Source organism: Hoplias malabaricus, chromosome 4, assembly GCF_029633855.1.
Source record: "Hoplias malabaricus isolate fHopMal1 chromosome 4, fHopMal1.hap1, whole genome shotgun sequence".
NCBI lineage: Eukaryota > Metazoa > Chordata > Actinopteri > Characiformes > Erythrinidae > Hoplias > Hoplias malabaricus.
This window is the reverse complement of record NC_089803.1, coordinates 29,722,392-29,740,957: the sequence shown is the minus strand read 5'-3', so window position 1 is coordinate 29,740,957 and position 18,566 is coordinate 29,722,392. Positions and strand designations below refer to the sequence as shown.

The following is an 18,566-nucleotide window of genomic DNA, read 5'->3' as shown; positions in this document are numbered from 1 at the left end:
ACTCGTAGTTACATGTAGGACAGACAAATATAATTTGAAGATTGTTTTGATTGTGAATGATCAAAGATCTGGGTAAAGTGCAATGATGAGAGGAAAAGATTGCTTTATAGATACTCTTCCATTTAATCAATTTTATTTTTTTGGCTCCTATAACTCATTTTGCCATTTTTCTGATATTGGTTCAAATGCAGCCAAAAGCCATGTTATTGACACACAAAATGTACTTGTATATATTTTCACATGGCATCACTAGAGCTGTCGCAGTCACACAGCTCCTGGGACCTGGAGGTTGTGGGTTCGATTCCCGCTCTGGGACTGTCTGTGAGGAGTTGGTGTGTTCTCCCCGTGTCTGCGTGGGTTTCCTCCGGGTGCTCCAATTTTTTCCACAGTCCAAAAACATAGATGTTTGTGTGTGAGTGAATGTGTGTGTGTGTCTGTGTTGCCCTGTGAAGGACTGGCGCCCCCTCCAGGGTGTATTCCCGCCTTGCACCCAATGATTCCAGGTAGGCTCTGGACCCACCGCGACCCTGAACTTGATAAGTGCTTACAGATAATGAATGAATGAATAATCCCTAGAGCTGAGACAGCCTTGTATTTAAATAACTTTCACCTCCCCACACCCTGCCTGTTTCACAGTGGAGGAAAACCCTGTTACACACTCCAAAATATAGAGCCTAATAGTCTCAGACTTTATACCCTGATGTACCCTGGATGTACTAAGAAGACCTGCTGTTGTAAAGTGATTTCACGTCTCGAGTGCTCCATATTATCTTTTTTTCACTAAATCTCTATTCAGTCGCTATCAAATTGGCTTTCACCTCTACCTGAGTTATTTTATTGATGTATCACTTTAACTGGCGATGGTGTTAGGTTACTCACCATTGACTACAAAGTCCGATGTGCTCTAAAGCGGTTATAAGTACGCTATTGTGTTTATTCCAAAGCTACAATAAAGGAAGTTTGAGTCTGGACTGTGATGACACGCTATCATTGTTTATCTACCTAAAGTCACAGGCAGAAATCCGTCTGGTTCCCTTTAATGATCTCACTCTGCTCAGGTAACCGGCGATGAATCACACAGGCCCCGCCTTCCCCGCCCGAGGCGCCACCTGAGAGACAGGTAGACTCAAACCGTGAACTCACACAGGAAATCTGCTTTCTCCGCGGCCGTCGCCATTAGCCTCCCTGATCTAGTGTCCGGAGCGCGTCCGTTCAGAGCGCGCGCGTCCCGTTTCCTTGTGTTTTGAGGCTGACCGAAGCTGTGGCAATGAGCACGGCGTCCGAGGGCCTCTTCTACTCGGCTCTTCAGCCCAACTCGACAGTGAGCACCTACGCAGTGCCGCCCGAGTCTCATCTGAGCCACGGCAGCGTCTCCACGGATGCGGCAGCCCGAGCCAAGCGAGTGCAGGCGCAGGTTGCGCTCAGGCTCGCGGAGAAATCCAACACCATCACGCGCCAGAACGGCGCAACGCAGCAGTACGCGAGCTCAGGTCTGTGCGTGTGTTCATATTTAAACCCTGCCGATATGTGGTTCCAGAGAACTTATGATAGTATGTAAAGTGTCTGTCCAACTTTCTCTTTACTGCTCAGTATAGTCCGTATTCGAGGCACCCGGCTCACAATTTCCTTTGCAGTGGTCTTATTCTGTGTGGGGGTCTGATAAAGTGTGTGGTGTCTGCCTGCTTCCGTCTTTACAGCCTCTCAGCGTAGTTACTTTGCTAACGCTATTTCTGTGAAGAAACCTTTCGAAGTTGAGATGATGAGTTTTTTTCCTTGTTATTCAGCCAGTGCTTGCTCAGATTTATATTCTGTGGCTGGTATGGAATTTGTTGACACGAATGTCTAAGGCTTGTTTTTCAGTTTGTGGTATGTCACAGCCGCTGCATTTTGATGAAAATGAACAGTGCTGTAGCAGCAGAAATGCTATGTATGAAGTAAATGCTTTGCTATTTTAACCGCAGGCCTCCAGTGATGTTTACAATCTTTCCAGCTTATTTGTTGTTTGATTAAAGGATATCTTTTGGGTTTTTTATGGTCTTGTCTATCAAAATGTCTTCCATGTAGTCTTGTTTATGAGAAGGTGTCAGCATGAGATAATATATGAAAATACTCTGAAATTGTAACTTTGTGCTTGTCTTCTGTCCACGTCAAGGTACAAGATGAACAGAAAATATCAGTCACACCCTCAATTAGAGAGAAAACCCTTCTGTGTGAAATGTTGGCCTTGCACAGACATACCCAATCACTTCACAATTTAATGTTTAACAGGTTGCAACCGGCACAGTTCTCCTGTACCCTTAGGTGTTTTCAGACTAGTGAGTGTGAGAGAGAATGTTAGTGAAATCTCTCTATATGTGCGATTGGGTTACCGCTCTTTGTCAACTCTCAAAGGACCCGACCCACACAAACTACTGTGTGAGAGAGGTGAACAAAGTGCTTAGCGAAGCACAATAGAGAAGACCTTCCTTACCATTATAAATGACTATTCCTGGGGCAATTCTAATGTAAAGGAGTGCTACTTTGAAGAATGAATACAGCTTTCTTTAATATAGAATTGGGCTGTTTGATACTTATCACTTATTTAATTATTGGTCAAATAATATAAACAGTTAAATTTTCATTTTTGTTGTATCAGCCTACCCCAGTTCCCCTTTCAATTAACAACAAGCCATATCCATTTTTAGTAGCCCTGCTTACCTGTCCAATCTTGGCAATGGATATGGACAGAAACCTTTTGTTTTCATGCATTTAAATGATAAAATATTGCCCAGTAAACTGAACTAACACTTTATTTTTTGCTTTATTTTTAGTTGATACTTACTAAAAATGCTACATATAAGAGTTGAATAATTAATTACAGAATAATATAATATTGCATTTCTATTTTTTTGGGAATAATGTTTTTATAACCTTAATATTACTAAATAACCACAAGGTCAGATGCTCTAAACTTTCAAATATGGTGTGCACCATACTCTGTGTTAGTAAGCAACATAAAATTCCACTCAGCTCTAACATAGTTAACATTGTGTGAATAGTATTTCAGGATGGTATAGATGGTTCACTGTGAAATTCCTGCAGTTATGAAATGCTGCAACTATTCAAGGGTTAAACCTCTAGTCTTAGCAGCCATGAACCTGTGACCTGCATGCTTCTTGAGCTCAGATTGACAAGTCAGAACAGCCTTGCATTTCTGGGCCCTATAGTCAGCCTAAGAAACAGCACATCTTGAAACTTTTGTTGAAGTCTTATGGTGATACCAGTCTCACATAGATGAAATACCAAAAATGGGTTCCAACTGAGAGAGAAAGAGCTGTGAGATCAGTGTTTAGTTTAGTTGTACAGATCAATGGTGAAGTATATAAAATGGGCAAATGGCATTGAGAACATCAATGCAGCAGGATTTCAATATTTCTACTTAAGTTAGCCTCTTTTATATTCATCCAAGAGCTCATAACCTCAAATTATGCGCTAAAATGAGAAGAGTACAGAAAAATTAAGGTGTGGCAAGGGGTGGAACTTTTTCATTGGGCGTTTTTTGTTTCTGCGTGTTTTGGGCAGGGAAAGGAGGAGTAGTTCAGAGTCATCAAACCGGTTTTCTGTCCCTTTCCCCTCGGCTCCTGTCTGTCACTTTGTTATTAATAACCAAGCCTGTGCCTCACCCAACTAAAAACACACATACATGCGCATAGACTGACTGATGAGACCCTCTGTGCGCAGACATTTTGTTTAACATTGAAATTATGGCTGTTTCACACTAATACTGGAATGGTTAACTTTGCAAGAGAATCATAAGCAGTAAGCATGTGTAGACAAGCAGGCAAATTATCGCTGAGAAAACATCATGTAAATTCAATATGTTTTTTTCAGAGCTCGGAAGTGTAGCCATTTTCACTTGAGCTCTTTTTTTAATTTGTAAGATGGTTAGTTAAATTAACAAATTCTTACACACAGCACCTGCAAATCTGCAACTGCAGTAAATCATTTGAACAACACTTTGCTAAGAGTTGGTCCTAGGGTGTTCTTGGCAATCTTTTAACAGTTCACAGTTTGTTTACTAAAGCAAAGCATCAGTCTTGATCTTTTTATTTATATATTTATTTATTTATTTTTATCTTTAGTGTAATCTCTCCAGCTCTACCGTACATTCATGTTTCATGGCAGCTGAACAAAGCACCTAATACTCTCTTGAGATTCTAGACATAGCACTTGCATGTGAAAACCTGCAGTAGCTTCTGTGGGAATGCTTGAACAGATCTGGTTCAGTGCAGAGGTCTGCCAACCTCAGCGTCCAATTAAAATCACACCAGTGATGAAGCCTGCTGAGGTCAAGATGAATGCATGGCCACAGTAACATCAAGCTCTTGTTTGTCAGTGGAAAACTACATCCACGACTACAGTGGAACATGTTAATAATTTTTTCAAGACAAGATTAATCATATTTAGGATAATGGAGAAGTTAAGTAAAGACAATTTACCAGTTGACTTCCAGTATATGGAAGTTTGTTTATCAATATGTGTACACCATTGGAAAATTCATAGTTTCAATACGGAAACGAATGTGTTCTTTTGTCTTGCAGAGTACGGAGGTTCTTCAACAATGACAAAGTACCAGACCTACAATCCCGGCTTCAGTTCAAAGTCCTACATGTACAATGCCAGCAGACCAATGACGGTAAGAAGTGAATCTTTTTTACTTTACAACATTGATTATATTCTGCCTTTGTTTTTGCCAGGTTTTATGGTAAAATTATGATTAGGCTTAGATGTGTAATGATAGAAATGATCTATGAACCAGCCCCTCCCTAGATTGAGAAATAGTTCATAGTATCTTTGAGAAGTTTGTGAGTGTGTGTGTGTGTGAGAGAGAGAGTCTAGATATTTATGAGCTCGAGGTTGTCAGTGTGTGAGGAGTGATTGGGTGTAGATCAATTGTGATATTTCACAAGTCCACAAAAACTTGAAGCAAACTGACATAGCAGCATATTCCTGTAAAAGCCATTCAATAATGATCTGTTTATTAAATGCTACCTCTGTTTTTGTAACATTATTTATGACATATATTAATAATTCTTTAATGCCAAAGCTTATTCTGTAGTTAATAAGCATGAGGCTTGTAAATAAAATAGGCCATGTTCAGAGTGGCTGTCATTTGTCATTTTCATGAAAACTAGAAGGGCAACATATATTTAACTTTGATATTTTTGCCATTGGTGAGGTTCCTATATTCAGTTCCTATTTGTTCCAGCACTGCAGATTGGAAAAATACTTAAAAATACTTAAAACAAAAATTACAAACAATGCAGTAACCTGAGCATCCATAGCATGACTCCTTTTTCACGCTCCTTAATTTCAATATTATAACCACTATGTCACAACAGTACAATTACATATAAAACATTATGCTGAGTCTGACACCAAGCATGAATTGTAATAAAATTACTGGGGTTGGGGTTTGTTTTTTTGCACAGTTGGTTGATTGTAAAGGGTTGCCAAAGGAGAGATCCACCGATAGACATTGAAGTTTTGATACACTATCTGTGCTGTATTTTAATTTTATGCCCTTATTATTATTATTATTATTTTAATATGGGTTGGTAGTCTTTGAAACAATTTTTATATATAAATTAAGAAATAAATAATATTTAATAACTAATATTTCATTTATTATCAGTGTCACTGTTCTAACACTCTTCAACTCTTGACTAGGCCCAGCGTATGTCCACACACTCCAGCAGCGGCTACTCGTCTCGCTCGGCTGTGGATTTTGGCCCCAGGGCCCAGATGAGCAGAGGAAACAGTGGGGGAATGATGTATAGCCATGACGACAGTACAAGGATGACCATGGGAGGTGGTGGTTACCAGGGTGGCCAGTCTCACCGCCAGCAGTACGCTACAGTAACTCGGACCATGAGTCGTCCTCCAGGCCCTGACCCAGAGACAATGTCTCTGCGCTCCTTGCGCATGCAGTCTTTGCCCCCGCAGCAGCAGCAGCAGGTTGCCATGGCCACGTGGATGACTCAAGATGGTGGTGGCAGTGAGGGCAGCCTGGTGTCAGATAATGAAGCCAACTACTCGCATCAGGACACAACCTACGCTATGAGTAATGGCTACGCGTCCACATACCCTCGACAGACCTTATACTCCACCACCAGCAATGGCTTCAGCTCTGTGGGGGGGGCTGTGCCAAACTCTATGACGCTCCCTATCATGAGTCGCTCCCTGAGTGGCACTCTGGCCCGCAGTGGAGGAGGAGGCGGAGCCATGGATGAAGAGACATATGTCCGGCAGTCCTTCAAAGGCCCCTCACAGCGAACCATCAGCAGAATCACCCAGCGTCAGGGTCGCTACTCTATGTCCACAGGGAGTGTCCAAGGAGGAGGAGGAGGAGGAGGGGGGGGAGGGGGCTTTGTGATTGGTGGTAGCACCATGGACAGAAACCTGAGCATGATGCAGCAAGGCAGACTGTCCCGCGCCGCTTCTATGAGAAGTGTGTTGAGTGTGGGTAAAGGCAAGGACGTGTTTGATGGCATGGATATGGCTGGAAGCATGGGCAACCTCAGTGGGTAAGACATACAAGAAAACACTGCACAGGAAACCACACTGAATTTACTTCAAATGAGTACATGATTTCCACAAGAATAAAATGAAGCAATACTGTTGAACAGAAATCAGTTATCTACGGTAACTTAACCAGAGTGAAAACAAATACATATTATTCCTCTGTTTTTTAATCTGTAACTTCTCCAATTTATTAACAGCCTTATCCACTTATTAGCTGGACTCCCCACTGCCCACATTGCCTGCTGATTTGCGTTCTGAATAATAATGTTCTTGATAATGTTATTAATTTAAAATGAAGGTTGACTATTTGTAAAACTGCGTTTATCATGAAACTTTAACAAAAATGAAAAATGTAGTTAATAGATTCAATATCAAACAACTACAAACAAGCGTAATGCACATCCAGTATTTTGGTATATTCTATATTTTTTATTCTATACTATATCTTATATTCAAACAGATTTGTGAAAACCCTTGAAAAAAACTTACATCTCCAAAAATTGTTAACAGTATAGGAGAAGGAATACATCTTTAGATCATTATATTTTAATTAATTGGTTATAGATTGTTTTTGTGAAATTGTAAATATATGGATTTGGAAATATTTGATTTGGTAGCAACAGGTGTGTTGCGCACACACACATACACACACACACACACACATGCAAACACGCAACCCTGTGTGAAATCCTTACCCATGGTTAACATCAGTAAACATACTAAAAAATGTAATTGACTAGATTCAGCTCCAAACATGATCTCAAACACTGTTTTCTGCTGAACCCATTTTGTTTTTGATGTACAGTCTGATATATCAATGGATTAAGATAAGTAAGTTGCAGGAAAGTTTCAAGGAAGTTTTCTATTTTTTTTTTATTAAAAAATGCGGTACAGACAAATCCAGTAAAACAATTTCCTCAACAAAATGAATTAAAACTATGAAATAAACTACTCCAGGTTTATGAGTCTTTGAGGCGTTGCTGAGCACAGTTTTACTATATTGTCGTTGTCCAATTAAAAGCATGTATCTCCATTTTTGTGGATTTTTTGTTTACTACAGTATTTCTGCACAGTGTGTGAACATTGCATGGTGAATGGATTAATAGAAATGTTCCAAAATAGCAACTTTACAGCTGAAGGAATAGCCTTAACTTTCAATGAAAGTTAATGTAATAGAATTTCTATTAGTCCATTCTTCATGAAACTTTTACACAATGTGAAAGACAGCTGACGTGTTGAAATGCCATATTAAACAAAAACTGACAAAAATGGAGATGTTTTTCATTGGGCAGTGTAGTTACACATTTCTATACTACACACTGTGTTTAACAGTGATTAGTGAATGCAGTATTAATGGAAGGAACTGTTTCATGCTTGTAACAGTTTTAACTGCTGGGAAAAAAATCTTTCTATACTCCAACAAATGCCAAAACTTCCTCGTTCTTGCTGTTGAAAAACAGACTGTTAAAATATGCAGGGTATTTCAGCTTGAAATTAAAACTTCAAAATTTCTAGATGAACCAAAGCACAGAAAAAAAAGACATGAAATGGAAATGGATAAAAAGGAAACAAAAACATAAACTGACCTTTGAACCTGTCTTACAGGTTATTTTTGTGTTTGTCATGCACTTTACAAATTCACTTTCACTGCCCTTACTGCTTTATCAGCAAAAGTTATTTGATGTGGCCCCACCCTGTGCTTGTGAAAAGTGAAGAGTGAAACACACCCAAACCTGTCAAGCCAATTCTCTTTAACACACCCTGGGAAAAAGTTAGCAACTTACACGTTGCAAACGTTAAAGTACAAAAAGAAAGAAAGTATTTATTGCACTCTCAGTTTTTCATTGTCAGACAGTAGTAGATTTACCATGTAGAATGTGCCTGTAGAAACCACTCTTGTCATAGAATGTAATTAATGTAAATGATGAGATAAAAATCATGTTAATTCAAAATCTCTTTTCAGTATTGTGTGATTTTATAAATATTTTATAAACTTTTTGTATCACACAGAATCAATGCCCTGGACATGCCCACTGCTGTGTCCTATCTGGATTCACCTGAGGTAGGAGTGCAGGTTCTGGGCGCTGCCTATATCCAGCATGAATGCTATCACAGCACTGACGCCAAGAAACTGGTAAGATCTGCCGATATCACTGTGAAGTGGAAAAATGGACTGCCTGTGTTCTGCAGAATAATCCTAAGATTATATTTTTTTAGAATGGAACCTTGTAATGATATTACACAAGTCCCTCTTTTTTGTTTGTCTTTCAGGTGAATCAGTTGAAAGGAATAAAACCTCTGGTTCAGTTGTTTAGCAGTGAGAATGATGAAGTGAAGCGTTATGCCACTGGTGCAGCCAGAAATGTCATCTATGAGGACATGGCGAATAAACTGGCCCTGATCGAGGCCGGTGGAATCCCCTTGCTTACAGAGGCCCTAAGAGATACAGATGAGGAGCTCAGAAAGAACATCACTGGTAAGCACCATTGTATAAAGCTGTGGCCTTATTCCTCACTGCAAGTCCACCCTTTTGTCGATTGGATCCCACATTCAATGAATATTTATTAAAAATTAATATTACTACTACTATATATACTACTATTTAATAATAATAATGATAATAATAATAATAATAGTAATACATTTTATTTGTAATGTACTTTAAATTTCAAAGAAATTATATTATCTATTTGCACAGTCTAGATGTTGTTAATGAATATTCCTGAGAACCTCCTCCTTTCTCTAGTCTACACCACCTGACTAATGCACTATTAACAATGAGAGTTAGAACTATGAATAGAGCTTAAACCTTTTCAATATCATAAATAAACGAATTTCACTTTGTTACTTTTTTGAAATGAAAGAATTACATTTTGTATGGAAACACTGTGAACCTCGTATTTGTGATATAAAAAAAAATCAAATCACTGCATCACTACACCAGATAGCCATTCATGATGACGTTATTCAGGCCAGGTGTTTCAGGCTTCGTCAGAGTTGAGCTCATTTCTGTAAATCAGTCTAAAAGTCTAAAAAACAGCCTGTTTAATTCACAGGGACAATATAATGTAGATAAAATAAACAAAGATAAGAGTATTTACACATTATACTTTGGAGTTAAAAGGAAGATTCTGAACAAAATCAGTAAGCCACGGTATGTACATGTGTATTGTCCTTACTGTTCAGTTTCTTGCATCGCAAAGCAGCACAATCACACAGCTGATCTTGAGCTTGACTTGCTATCCGAGCAGTGTTTGCAAAGGCTGGACTGACATTATAGGTGTGGTGAAATAGAACTGCTGATAACAATTATAAAACTTAATCACAACAAAAGAGTGCATTGTTGATTAGGTGCAATCCACAAAGGAGAGGCACTGGATTAGATATCATAGTCCAATCTGCATATCTATGTCTGTTTTTATTGTGTGTGAGTGTGTGTCTGGAAGGCTTGAGCTTTCAGTCTCTGTGTCACTTGCACTGCTACTGAAACAGTCACTGAATTAGCACGATGCATGAAGGTAGTTTGATTTCTTTTATGGGATAAATGAGTTGATACAGGTGTGTGCTTGTTCTCCGGGGCCGTTGGGCGTTGGCCATTTGCGCTGTCTGAACTTGTGTTCCGGACCTATGACAAGTGATGTGTCAATGCTTAGTCTTTAGTCCTCTGTGCGTAAGATGGATGATTGCGTATGATAAAAAAATGTCCAAAGAACCCTTAAAAAAATGTAAAGTTATGAGGAGTGACGGTGATAGGTATTCACGCTTTAACACAAATCAGAGATGTATTGATAAATTGTTTTTACCTATTAATTTCCATTTATCATATCACTCTTATTTGCAAAAATGCTGATAATTTCCCAATCAATTTATTTGCAATAGTAGCTTTTGTAATTACTTTTAATGTAGATTTGTATCACGCTTCTTTACAAACATCTTAAGTTTAACATTTATTATTCCTCACTGTAGGAATTCTGTGGAATCTCTCCTCTAAGGATAATCTAAAAGAGAAGCTGGCGAAGGAGATTCTTCCTAGGCTGACTGAGGATGTACTGATCCCTCTCTCGGGCACTGGAGACAAAGAGATACTTGCGTTCAATTCCTCAGAGTCTGATATCTTCTTCAACACTACTGGTTGCCTCAGGTGCTTTCTTGCCCTCCCACATATACAAAAAAAATGCTAATCCATCTTGTTCTGTCAAATCCTGCAGTATTATAGAAGTACATGTAGGCCTAATCTTTCCAATGTTTAACCAGGTCTTCTTCTCAACCTCCCAAATTCCTCCCCCGTCTCCATTCCTGTCTGTGTGTTTATGCTTAAACCTTATTGCAGCAATATTTATCTGGGAAGTAAAATTACTGAGGTTTCAAATTCTACTATAGTACAGTCAGTAGTGGTTTCTATTTAATGGCTGGAGATATCAAAAAACAAACTCTAATTCTCTGATTTTGTTAGCAGTACACAAGGTATCGAGTGCTCCTTTGAAACAAGCACTGATGCTGACTTGTATTTATTCTACTGATATGTTTTAAAACACTTTTGTTGTAAATATTACTGGGTCTTATAGATTACAAAAATGTTGATGAATCTATGAAAGATTCAGGACCTTTTCTTTGTTTTTGATATTGAAGATTAACTGTTTTTTTTCTCTTTAAAAATGACTCACAAACAGTTTTCCAATCCTTCTATCCTGTTCCCCTACAGGAATCTTAGCTCAATAAATGACAGAACCCGTGAGAAGATGAGGGAAACTCCTGGTCTGGTGGACGCTCTGGTGGGCTACATTGAGAAGTCTCTAGAAGAAAACAACGCCGATGACAAGGTCCGCTCTACATACATTTAATATAAACATATTTTTTGTTACGATTTATTGTTCTGTAATAGCATAACATGTCTTTGATTTAATATGTAAATATTGTAAATATATAATATGTACTCCACATACTGTACAGTTAATAATTTTAAACGGTCAAAGCAGACTGTTTAAGTTATTTTTGTGAATTCATGAGAATATTGTGTTTACACACATTTGGCTTTAGTTTTTCAGCCAAGACTGCTTTTCAAATTCAGCACAATATAAGGAAGCCAATCAGATCTGTCTTTACTTAGTTTAAAGAGGGTAGAAAGTGGTCACGTAAAAATTAATGAGAACTTTTCATGGTTCATAAAACCTACCATCAAACTTTGGGGAAAAAAGTATGACCATGTATGTAGAGTCATGGGGAATATGGAGTACAATGTGTTAATCCAACACCAAAGTGGGAATAAATATTAACTCTCTCTGTCTCTCTTGCTCTTTCTCTGTGTGTTTGTGTGTGTCAGGGAGTGGAGAATTGTATGTGTGTTTTGAGGAACCTGTCTTTTCAGCTGTACAATGAGATTCCTCCCTCAGTCTCCATGCGTTTGGACGGTCCCACTCGAGCTCAGGCCTCATCTCGTGGAGAACCAATTGGCTGTTTCACTCCTCAGAGCAGAAAAGCTAAAGATGTAAGAACCTCCTTCTCTTATTGACCATAACTACTTCACCAGATTCAACCTTTCGTTATTTGACTTTTCATTGTTCAGTTTTTGGCTTGTACTAAACATTACTCTGCTAAAATTGAGTTTATGAATTCAATTACTTGAACTAGTTGGATAACAGTTAAATTCTGAATGCATCACTGTTCTGTATCGTAATTGTACAATGGCAAAATTTTATATATGAGTAATTTTGTTACAAAAGTAATTTTATATTTATATTAAGAACATTGTTATGAAATAAATCATATGAAAGTTTGGAGGGTTTTAATGCAGATTTCACAAATTTCTCTTTCCTGGTGCTCAGAGGCAGGATAAGGATCTGCATACGTTTAGTGAGGTGTCTCGTGCACCGAAGGGCATGGAGTGGCTGTGGCACCCTCAAATTCTAGGGCTGTATAACCGTGTCCTGCAGCGCTGTGAACTCAATCCCAACACCAGAGAGGCTGCTGCTGGAGCCCTGCAGAACATTACAGCTGGAGATAAGCGGGTACCTTTTAGTTCATATATCTATATATATATATATATATAAACAAACAGGACACATTACAGACACCACTTGTTCAATAAAGTAAAAATTTAAAGTGATTGTTACAAAGTAAAAAAACCCTATAGCATGTGTTAATCATATGTTAAATGTGAATATTAACATGAATTTTGGATTCATATTTCATTGTTAATTTCTGATCACTCCTTTTTTTCACACACACACAGTGGGCATCCATCCTGAGCCGCATTGCCTTAGAACAGGAGCGCATGTTGCCTGTGGTTCTAGATCGACTCAGAACAACTAATGATTCAGAACTGAAATCAATCACTGGCTTCCTCAGGAACCTGTCTCGCCACGCCAAAGACAAGAATGACATGGGTGAGATCACTTTCTTTTAGGAGCAAGCGAAATGAAAAAAAAAAAAAAAAGTCTTTCATTATCTCACATACATCAAAGTGCTTTTCTGAGGGTACTGTCTTTAATGGGAGTCTTTAATTGGATTTTGTGTAGTGTGTGAAATAGTATCACTGGATTTATAGTGTCTGATAGCATTTTGCTAAATGTGTAATTACAGCCTCTTTTTGTGTTCACTTATTTTTAATATTATAGTACAGTTAAGATACACCGATCGATCATAACTTTATGACCACCTCGTTTCTACACTCACCGAGTTCTACTGACCGTACAGGAGCACTTCTACAATTCTACAATTACAGACTGTCGTCCATTTGTTGCTTTGTATGTTTTATTTTCCCCTTTTCACCCTGTCCTTCAATGGTCAGGACCACCACAGAGCAGCTATGATTTGGGTGGTGGATCATTCTCAGTGCTGCAGTGACATTGACATAGTGGGGGTGTGTTTGTGTGTGTTGTGCTGGTAGGAGCGGATCAGGCAGAGCAGTGCTGCTGGAGTTTTAAAACAGTTTCAACTCACTGTCTACTCTGTTAGACACACCTACCTCATTGGTCCACCACAGCACTGCTGTGCCTGATCCACTCATACCAGCACATCACACACTTACACACCACCACCACGCCAGTGTCACTCCTGATGACAGTGGAGCTGAGAGAATGGACAGTGAGTGTAGAAACAAAGAGGTGGTAATATTGTTATGTTTGGTTGATGTACATTTTATCAACCTCCAAAATTTTGAAGAGGGGAAGCAGAAGCACTAACAAGAAGGATCGTTTGTATATCATTTCCTCATAGATAATAAATCAGTTAATAACTCTGCAAAGTTTTATGAATTAACAAACTATGAACAAGTTTCAATTAAAAAAATGTATTACTTTTAAGCTTTCATTATTAGACAAAAGTCATGATGTTACAGCACTGATATCCAGTACATTTAACTGTCAACTGACACTATCTCCTCTCTGTCTTCATTTAGCCACTAAAGTGGTAAATAACCTGGTGGAAAAACTGCCAGTGGATGGCCTCCAGAAGGAACCTGGCCCTGAATCTGTTATAAACATCTGCGGTGCCCTTAACAACCTGGTAATCTGCAGTGAGCTGGCAGCACGGGACATTACCTACTTTGATGGTCTGACCAAACTTGTCGGCATCAAGAACTCTCACAATAATGAGTAAGAGCCAAAAGATTCTCTGATTTCTTGTAGAAAGTAATCTAATGAACATTAACATTCTGTCCACAATATTCACAAGGAATTTACTAACGTGGTCCTCTTCTCTTCAGTCCATGGAAAGTGAAGGCATCCAAGGCAGCAGCAACAGTCCTCTGCAACATGTTCCAGTATAAGAAACTACACAAAGAATACAAAAAGGTAACATCTCTCTGATCTGTCAGATTCATTTATTTAGCCATCCCCTAGTTAGCGAGTGAAATATCAGACAAGCAACCTTTTTTTGAACCAAAGTCCCACTAGCACAGCTCCCCTCAAACGAAGCCTGTGACTTCATAAAAAGCACTATCTCTAACAGAAGCCAAGGGCTATAAACCACAAGAGAAGTGGTGATGTTGAGCACTGGTCACTCATGTATTCACGTATTGCTTTTATGTTCTGGGACTGAACTCAACTATGTGCCTTAGCTCAGACAGAGCAGTGGTGTTTTTCTGTTCCTTATTGCTCCTTCCAGCTCTCACTGGAGTCTTATGTCATCCACCAATCCAATGAGCCTTTGTGCTGCTTCAAAACCCTGACGTATTTTGTGAGTCAGAGCAGAGTAGACGCGAGCCAAGCTAAGTAGGTGCCATACAATGGAAAAGTACCATGAGATTATGCTTTGTGTTCTTTGTTAACTGAATTGGTTTGAATAGAGTTGAGATTTTTTTTTCATTTTTAAAGTGAAGAAAAAACATGGAAGATTAATATACACTAAATGACAAATGTCAAAAGACTCCTGCTTGTCCAAAATGTCCTCAGAAATGAAACGTATCAGTAGGTTGTTTGTCGTCACTTACTGATGTTGGATGATGATATGTTTGTCACTCAAGAAAACACAGTTCCACTGCTCCACTGCCCAATGCTGAGTGGCTTAATACCCTTCTTGACTACATTTGACATTGGATACATTGACCTTAAGCTCTTCTGCTTGCCTCTCATTTCATTTTGTGTTTTTCTATGGAGATTACACAAGCCATGCAAGCAGTAATAAACCGGTGTCTACTGTTAAAAATCGTGTTTTGGACATATTTGTTTCAGAATAACTTTCAGGTTACTTGTTTTTGCGTTTATATTTATTTATATATTTTTATATGTGAAATATGCTGTGTAATTTTGAATCAAGTAAATTCAGTGCTTCACATTTTTATTTTCCAGTATGATCCTTAAAAACTGGTTAAACAACACTATGAGCGTCTTTTGTATTTTTAACAGAAACCCTGGTGCATGTTCAAACAGTGGGTGGAAATGGGGGAGTTCCCTAGTTTTTTTCTTTTTTTCTATTTTTTTTTTTTTTCTTCCAAATCCTCTTAAGTTTCTTTCGTAGAATTGGGTTGGAATACTAAAAACTTGCTTGTCATTGGACATTAAGGAATCATTTTGAAAACAAACTATCCGAGTGTAACTGTCAACTCAGAAAGCTCCTCCTTTAAATACTGTGTGTTAATGTGTTTGCTGAGGGACTATGAGCCTGGGGTTATAGTACATCATCTTTAAGCCATGTTCTCCACCCTGCCCTGCAGCTATTTTCCAGCTATAAAACTGACTAGTTTGAAAAAGGACATACACACATAGAAACACACACATACAAACACACTCACTCACACAAACATGCTCACACACCACATACACATACACCTAGATGCATATGGTTCTGTCAGGGCAGGTGGAGGTGGAGCCACACACTTAACTTGTCAGGTGATTTCCTCATGAGCGTGTCCCAACACACCACAGTATGCCTCCATTTCACAAACCTGCCTTTGTTAACACGTAAAAAAATGCAAATGATTTGCAGTTGCTAGGATAGTTCTAACCACATTTACACACTGATTTAATCCTCTCTTTTGATTTTACTGTTTGAATCTTACTGTCTCCATAACACAGCGGAAGGGTTTCTGTGGCTTTTCAGGCTTGTGCTTGGATATTTTTAATTAGCATTCAGAGAATGTTTAATCACAGTCATATGATCATCCTGAAACAATGTTATCGTGGTTGAGTTCTCCACATTTGCATTCCCTGATTACTGTTTGCCTTTGCTCATGGGTCATTTCACTTTTGTGCTTTTTAGAAAGGATACCAGAAAGAAGAATTTACAGACACAGTCATCTGAACAAGGCCGAATGCTGGGAGAATGTAGGGACGTGCATGTGGACAATTTTGTAAGTAAGGACTGACATGATTAAAAAGAAGAGTGTGGAGTTGGACATTTCATAGCTGTCTGTATGCTCTTCGGCTGTGTTTGTGCATGTGTGTGTTCCACCATGGCTGGCTCAGCACAACCGGATCTCGAATATTGAAACAGCACATATCAAATCTAACAATGGAGTTAAACAAACCATCAGACAATACTTGACTTTACTGATGGATGTTGCACCTTGAAACTCCTCTTGACCTCAGTTTTTATTTTCTTATTGGATTTTGGCACAGTAATGATAGCGACACAGCAGCATGGAGACTGGATTTTTGGCTGGACTCACTCTATAAAACACTGTTTCCAATGACGGACACTGGGTCACCTGTCAGTTCAGTGTTTGTGTATTTCTGGATTGTAAAGTTTAAAATGACAATGTTTTTTAGAACTTCAGAAGCGATGATGTTTAGATAAGTGGGCCGTGGGATGTATGTTAGAACTGTGTTAGAAATAGTGTATTACATATATTGCACATAGATTAGAAGGGTATAAAAAATAAAATGCATGTTTGATTCTATTAAAGTGCCTACCATATTTCTGATGTATTCTTATCAGCCTTCAATAATCTAAGCAGAAACTTGCATTGCCTAATTTTACTTAATAACTTTGATTTTGTGATTGATTTGTGTACCTTATTTGTAAAATTGCAGATTAATTTTACCAGCTTGTGTAAATTCTGCTCCAGTGCCTTTCAGAGTTCTAGCTTTAACTATTTTCATAGCACTGTATTATACATAGATAAGGTAATAGTCCTTATGTTAATTTGATTGTAAAGGTTTCTCAGTGGTGCACTGGAAAGCACTGCAAACTCTTAGACCAACAGTATGTAATTATTTTTACATTAGATATATAAGAATACATAAGATGTCTTGCCAAATTGCCTCCCCATCACATGTATTTCTTACATTTCTGAGTAAGACTTTAGACCATATGACTGTACAAGGTGCATTAAATGGGATAACTTGTCCAAAGCTTTTTCACAATGTTTTATATGCACTGTTTTTATCATAAGGTTTGGTTGATTCAAATTGGTGTAGGTTTGTACATTTAACTTTGTATATGCAATAACTAAACATTTTATGCATAATATTGTGTTCATTATAATTATACATATTGTAGCTGTCCAAAAAAATAAAGAAAACACTTTTCTGTATTATTTTTTTTTACTTCTTATATTTGAACATGGCAGCTGTCCTTTACATTTACATTGTGTTAAAAAAGTCATGATGTATGAACCAATACAGTTGCTCCAAAATTAATTCGAATTAATCAGAATTATTGCTAATTTTTGGTAGGGTTTTTTTATTTTTTATTTTTTTTTTGGACAGTGACAATATGCTCTGCTGAGTAAGAGACAAACTGCCTGTTTTATCAAATTCTTCAGCAAGTGCCATCATTACCCCTCTCTGTCTGCATTACTTCTTACTGTACAAAGTGTCATATGTTAAATGCCATGTTAAAGCAAATAAAGGGACGTTTTAAATCACCTATGTTATGGTCTATTTAAACAAAAACAGACGTGCACAGGTAAGGAGTGGCTGAAAGTTTTCTCTTGATAAAGAAGCCTATCATTATCCCTCACTCCCCACTTCATGCCCTGCTGTGTGTGACTCATTGCGCAGCCTTTTTTAAATACTTTCTCTCTGCTCAGACATGACCTTCCCAAACTTTCCCCAATGGCAAACGCGAGGCTAGAGGACATACTGCATACAACAATGGGTAATCAAACTGACCCATTTTTTTGTTAATACTTGTAATTCTGCATTGCTCTACCTATGGCCAGAGGGTAGCACATCTGTGTGCCTTTCACTAAATTGTAGGGTACATATTTTCAGTCTCAAACAGACACATTATTGCTGTCACGGTCCAACAGTCGTCCACAAATTTGTTGTAAATGAAAAATGAGTAAAGATTTATCAATACAGCCTGCAAAGATTGTCGACAGATACCTTTTTAAAACTGCGTGCTTTCACATGTAACAGATTATTTTAATCTAGCATACATTACAATATGTAGCTTTGAACTCACTTTTGCTTTGCTGCCCTCTGTAGGTAGAAAATGGCTGTTACAATTACGTCCTTTACAAAGGGGCTTGAAAATTAGGGCAAATACTGTGAAACCAAGCAGTGCCACGATCACGATGATACCCTAACATGATGAGGGGCCAAAATAATGCAGTTACT

At 38.3% G+C, this 18,566-nt stretch overlaps 1 protein-coding gene across 1 annotated transcript; it reads left to right on the top strand.

Moving 5' to 3' along the window:
• The first annotated feature begins 1,118 nt into the window (after window positions 1–1,118).
• pkp3a (plakophilin 3a) lies at window positions 1,119–17,861 on the top strand. Its single transcript, XM_066669641.1, has 13 exons — window positions 1,119–1,490; window positions 4,581–4,675; window positions 5,710–6,566; window positions 8,575–8,698; window positions 8,836–9,040; window positions 10,531–10,705; window positions 11,267–11,384; window positions 11,885–12,049; window positions 12,387–12,569; window positions 12,794–12,947; window positions 13,961–14,156; window positions 14,267–14,354; window positions 16,261–17,861. Exons 1-13 carry the CDS (start codon window positions 1,268–1,270, stop codon window positions 16,300–16,302), a joined length of 2,625 nt encoding a protein of 874 aa, XP_066525738.1. The 5' UTR covers window positions 1,119–1,267; the 3' UTR covers window positions 16,303–17,861.
• Window positions 17,862–18,566: the final 705 nt, after the last annotated feature.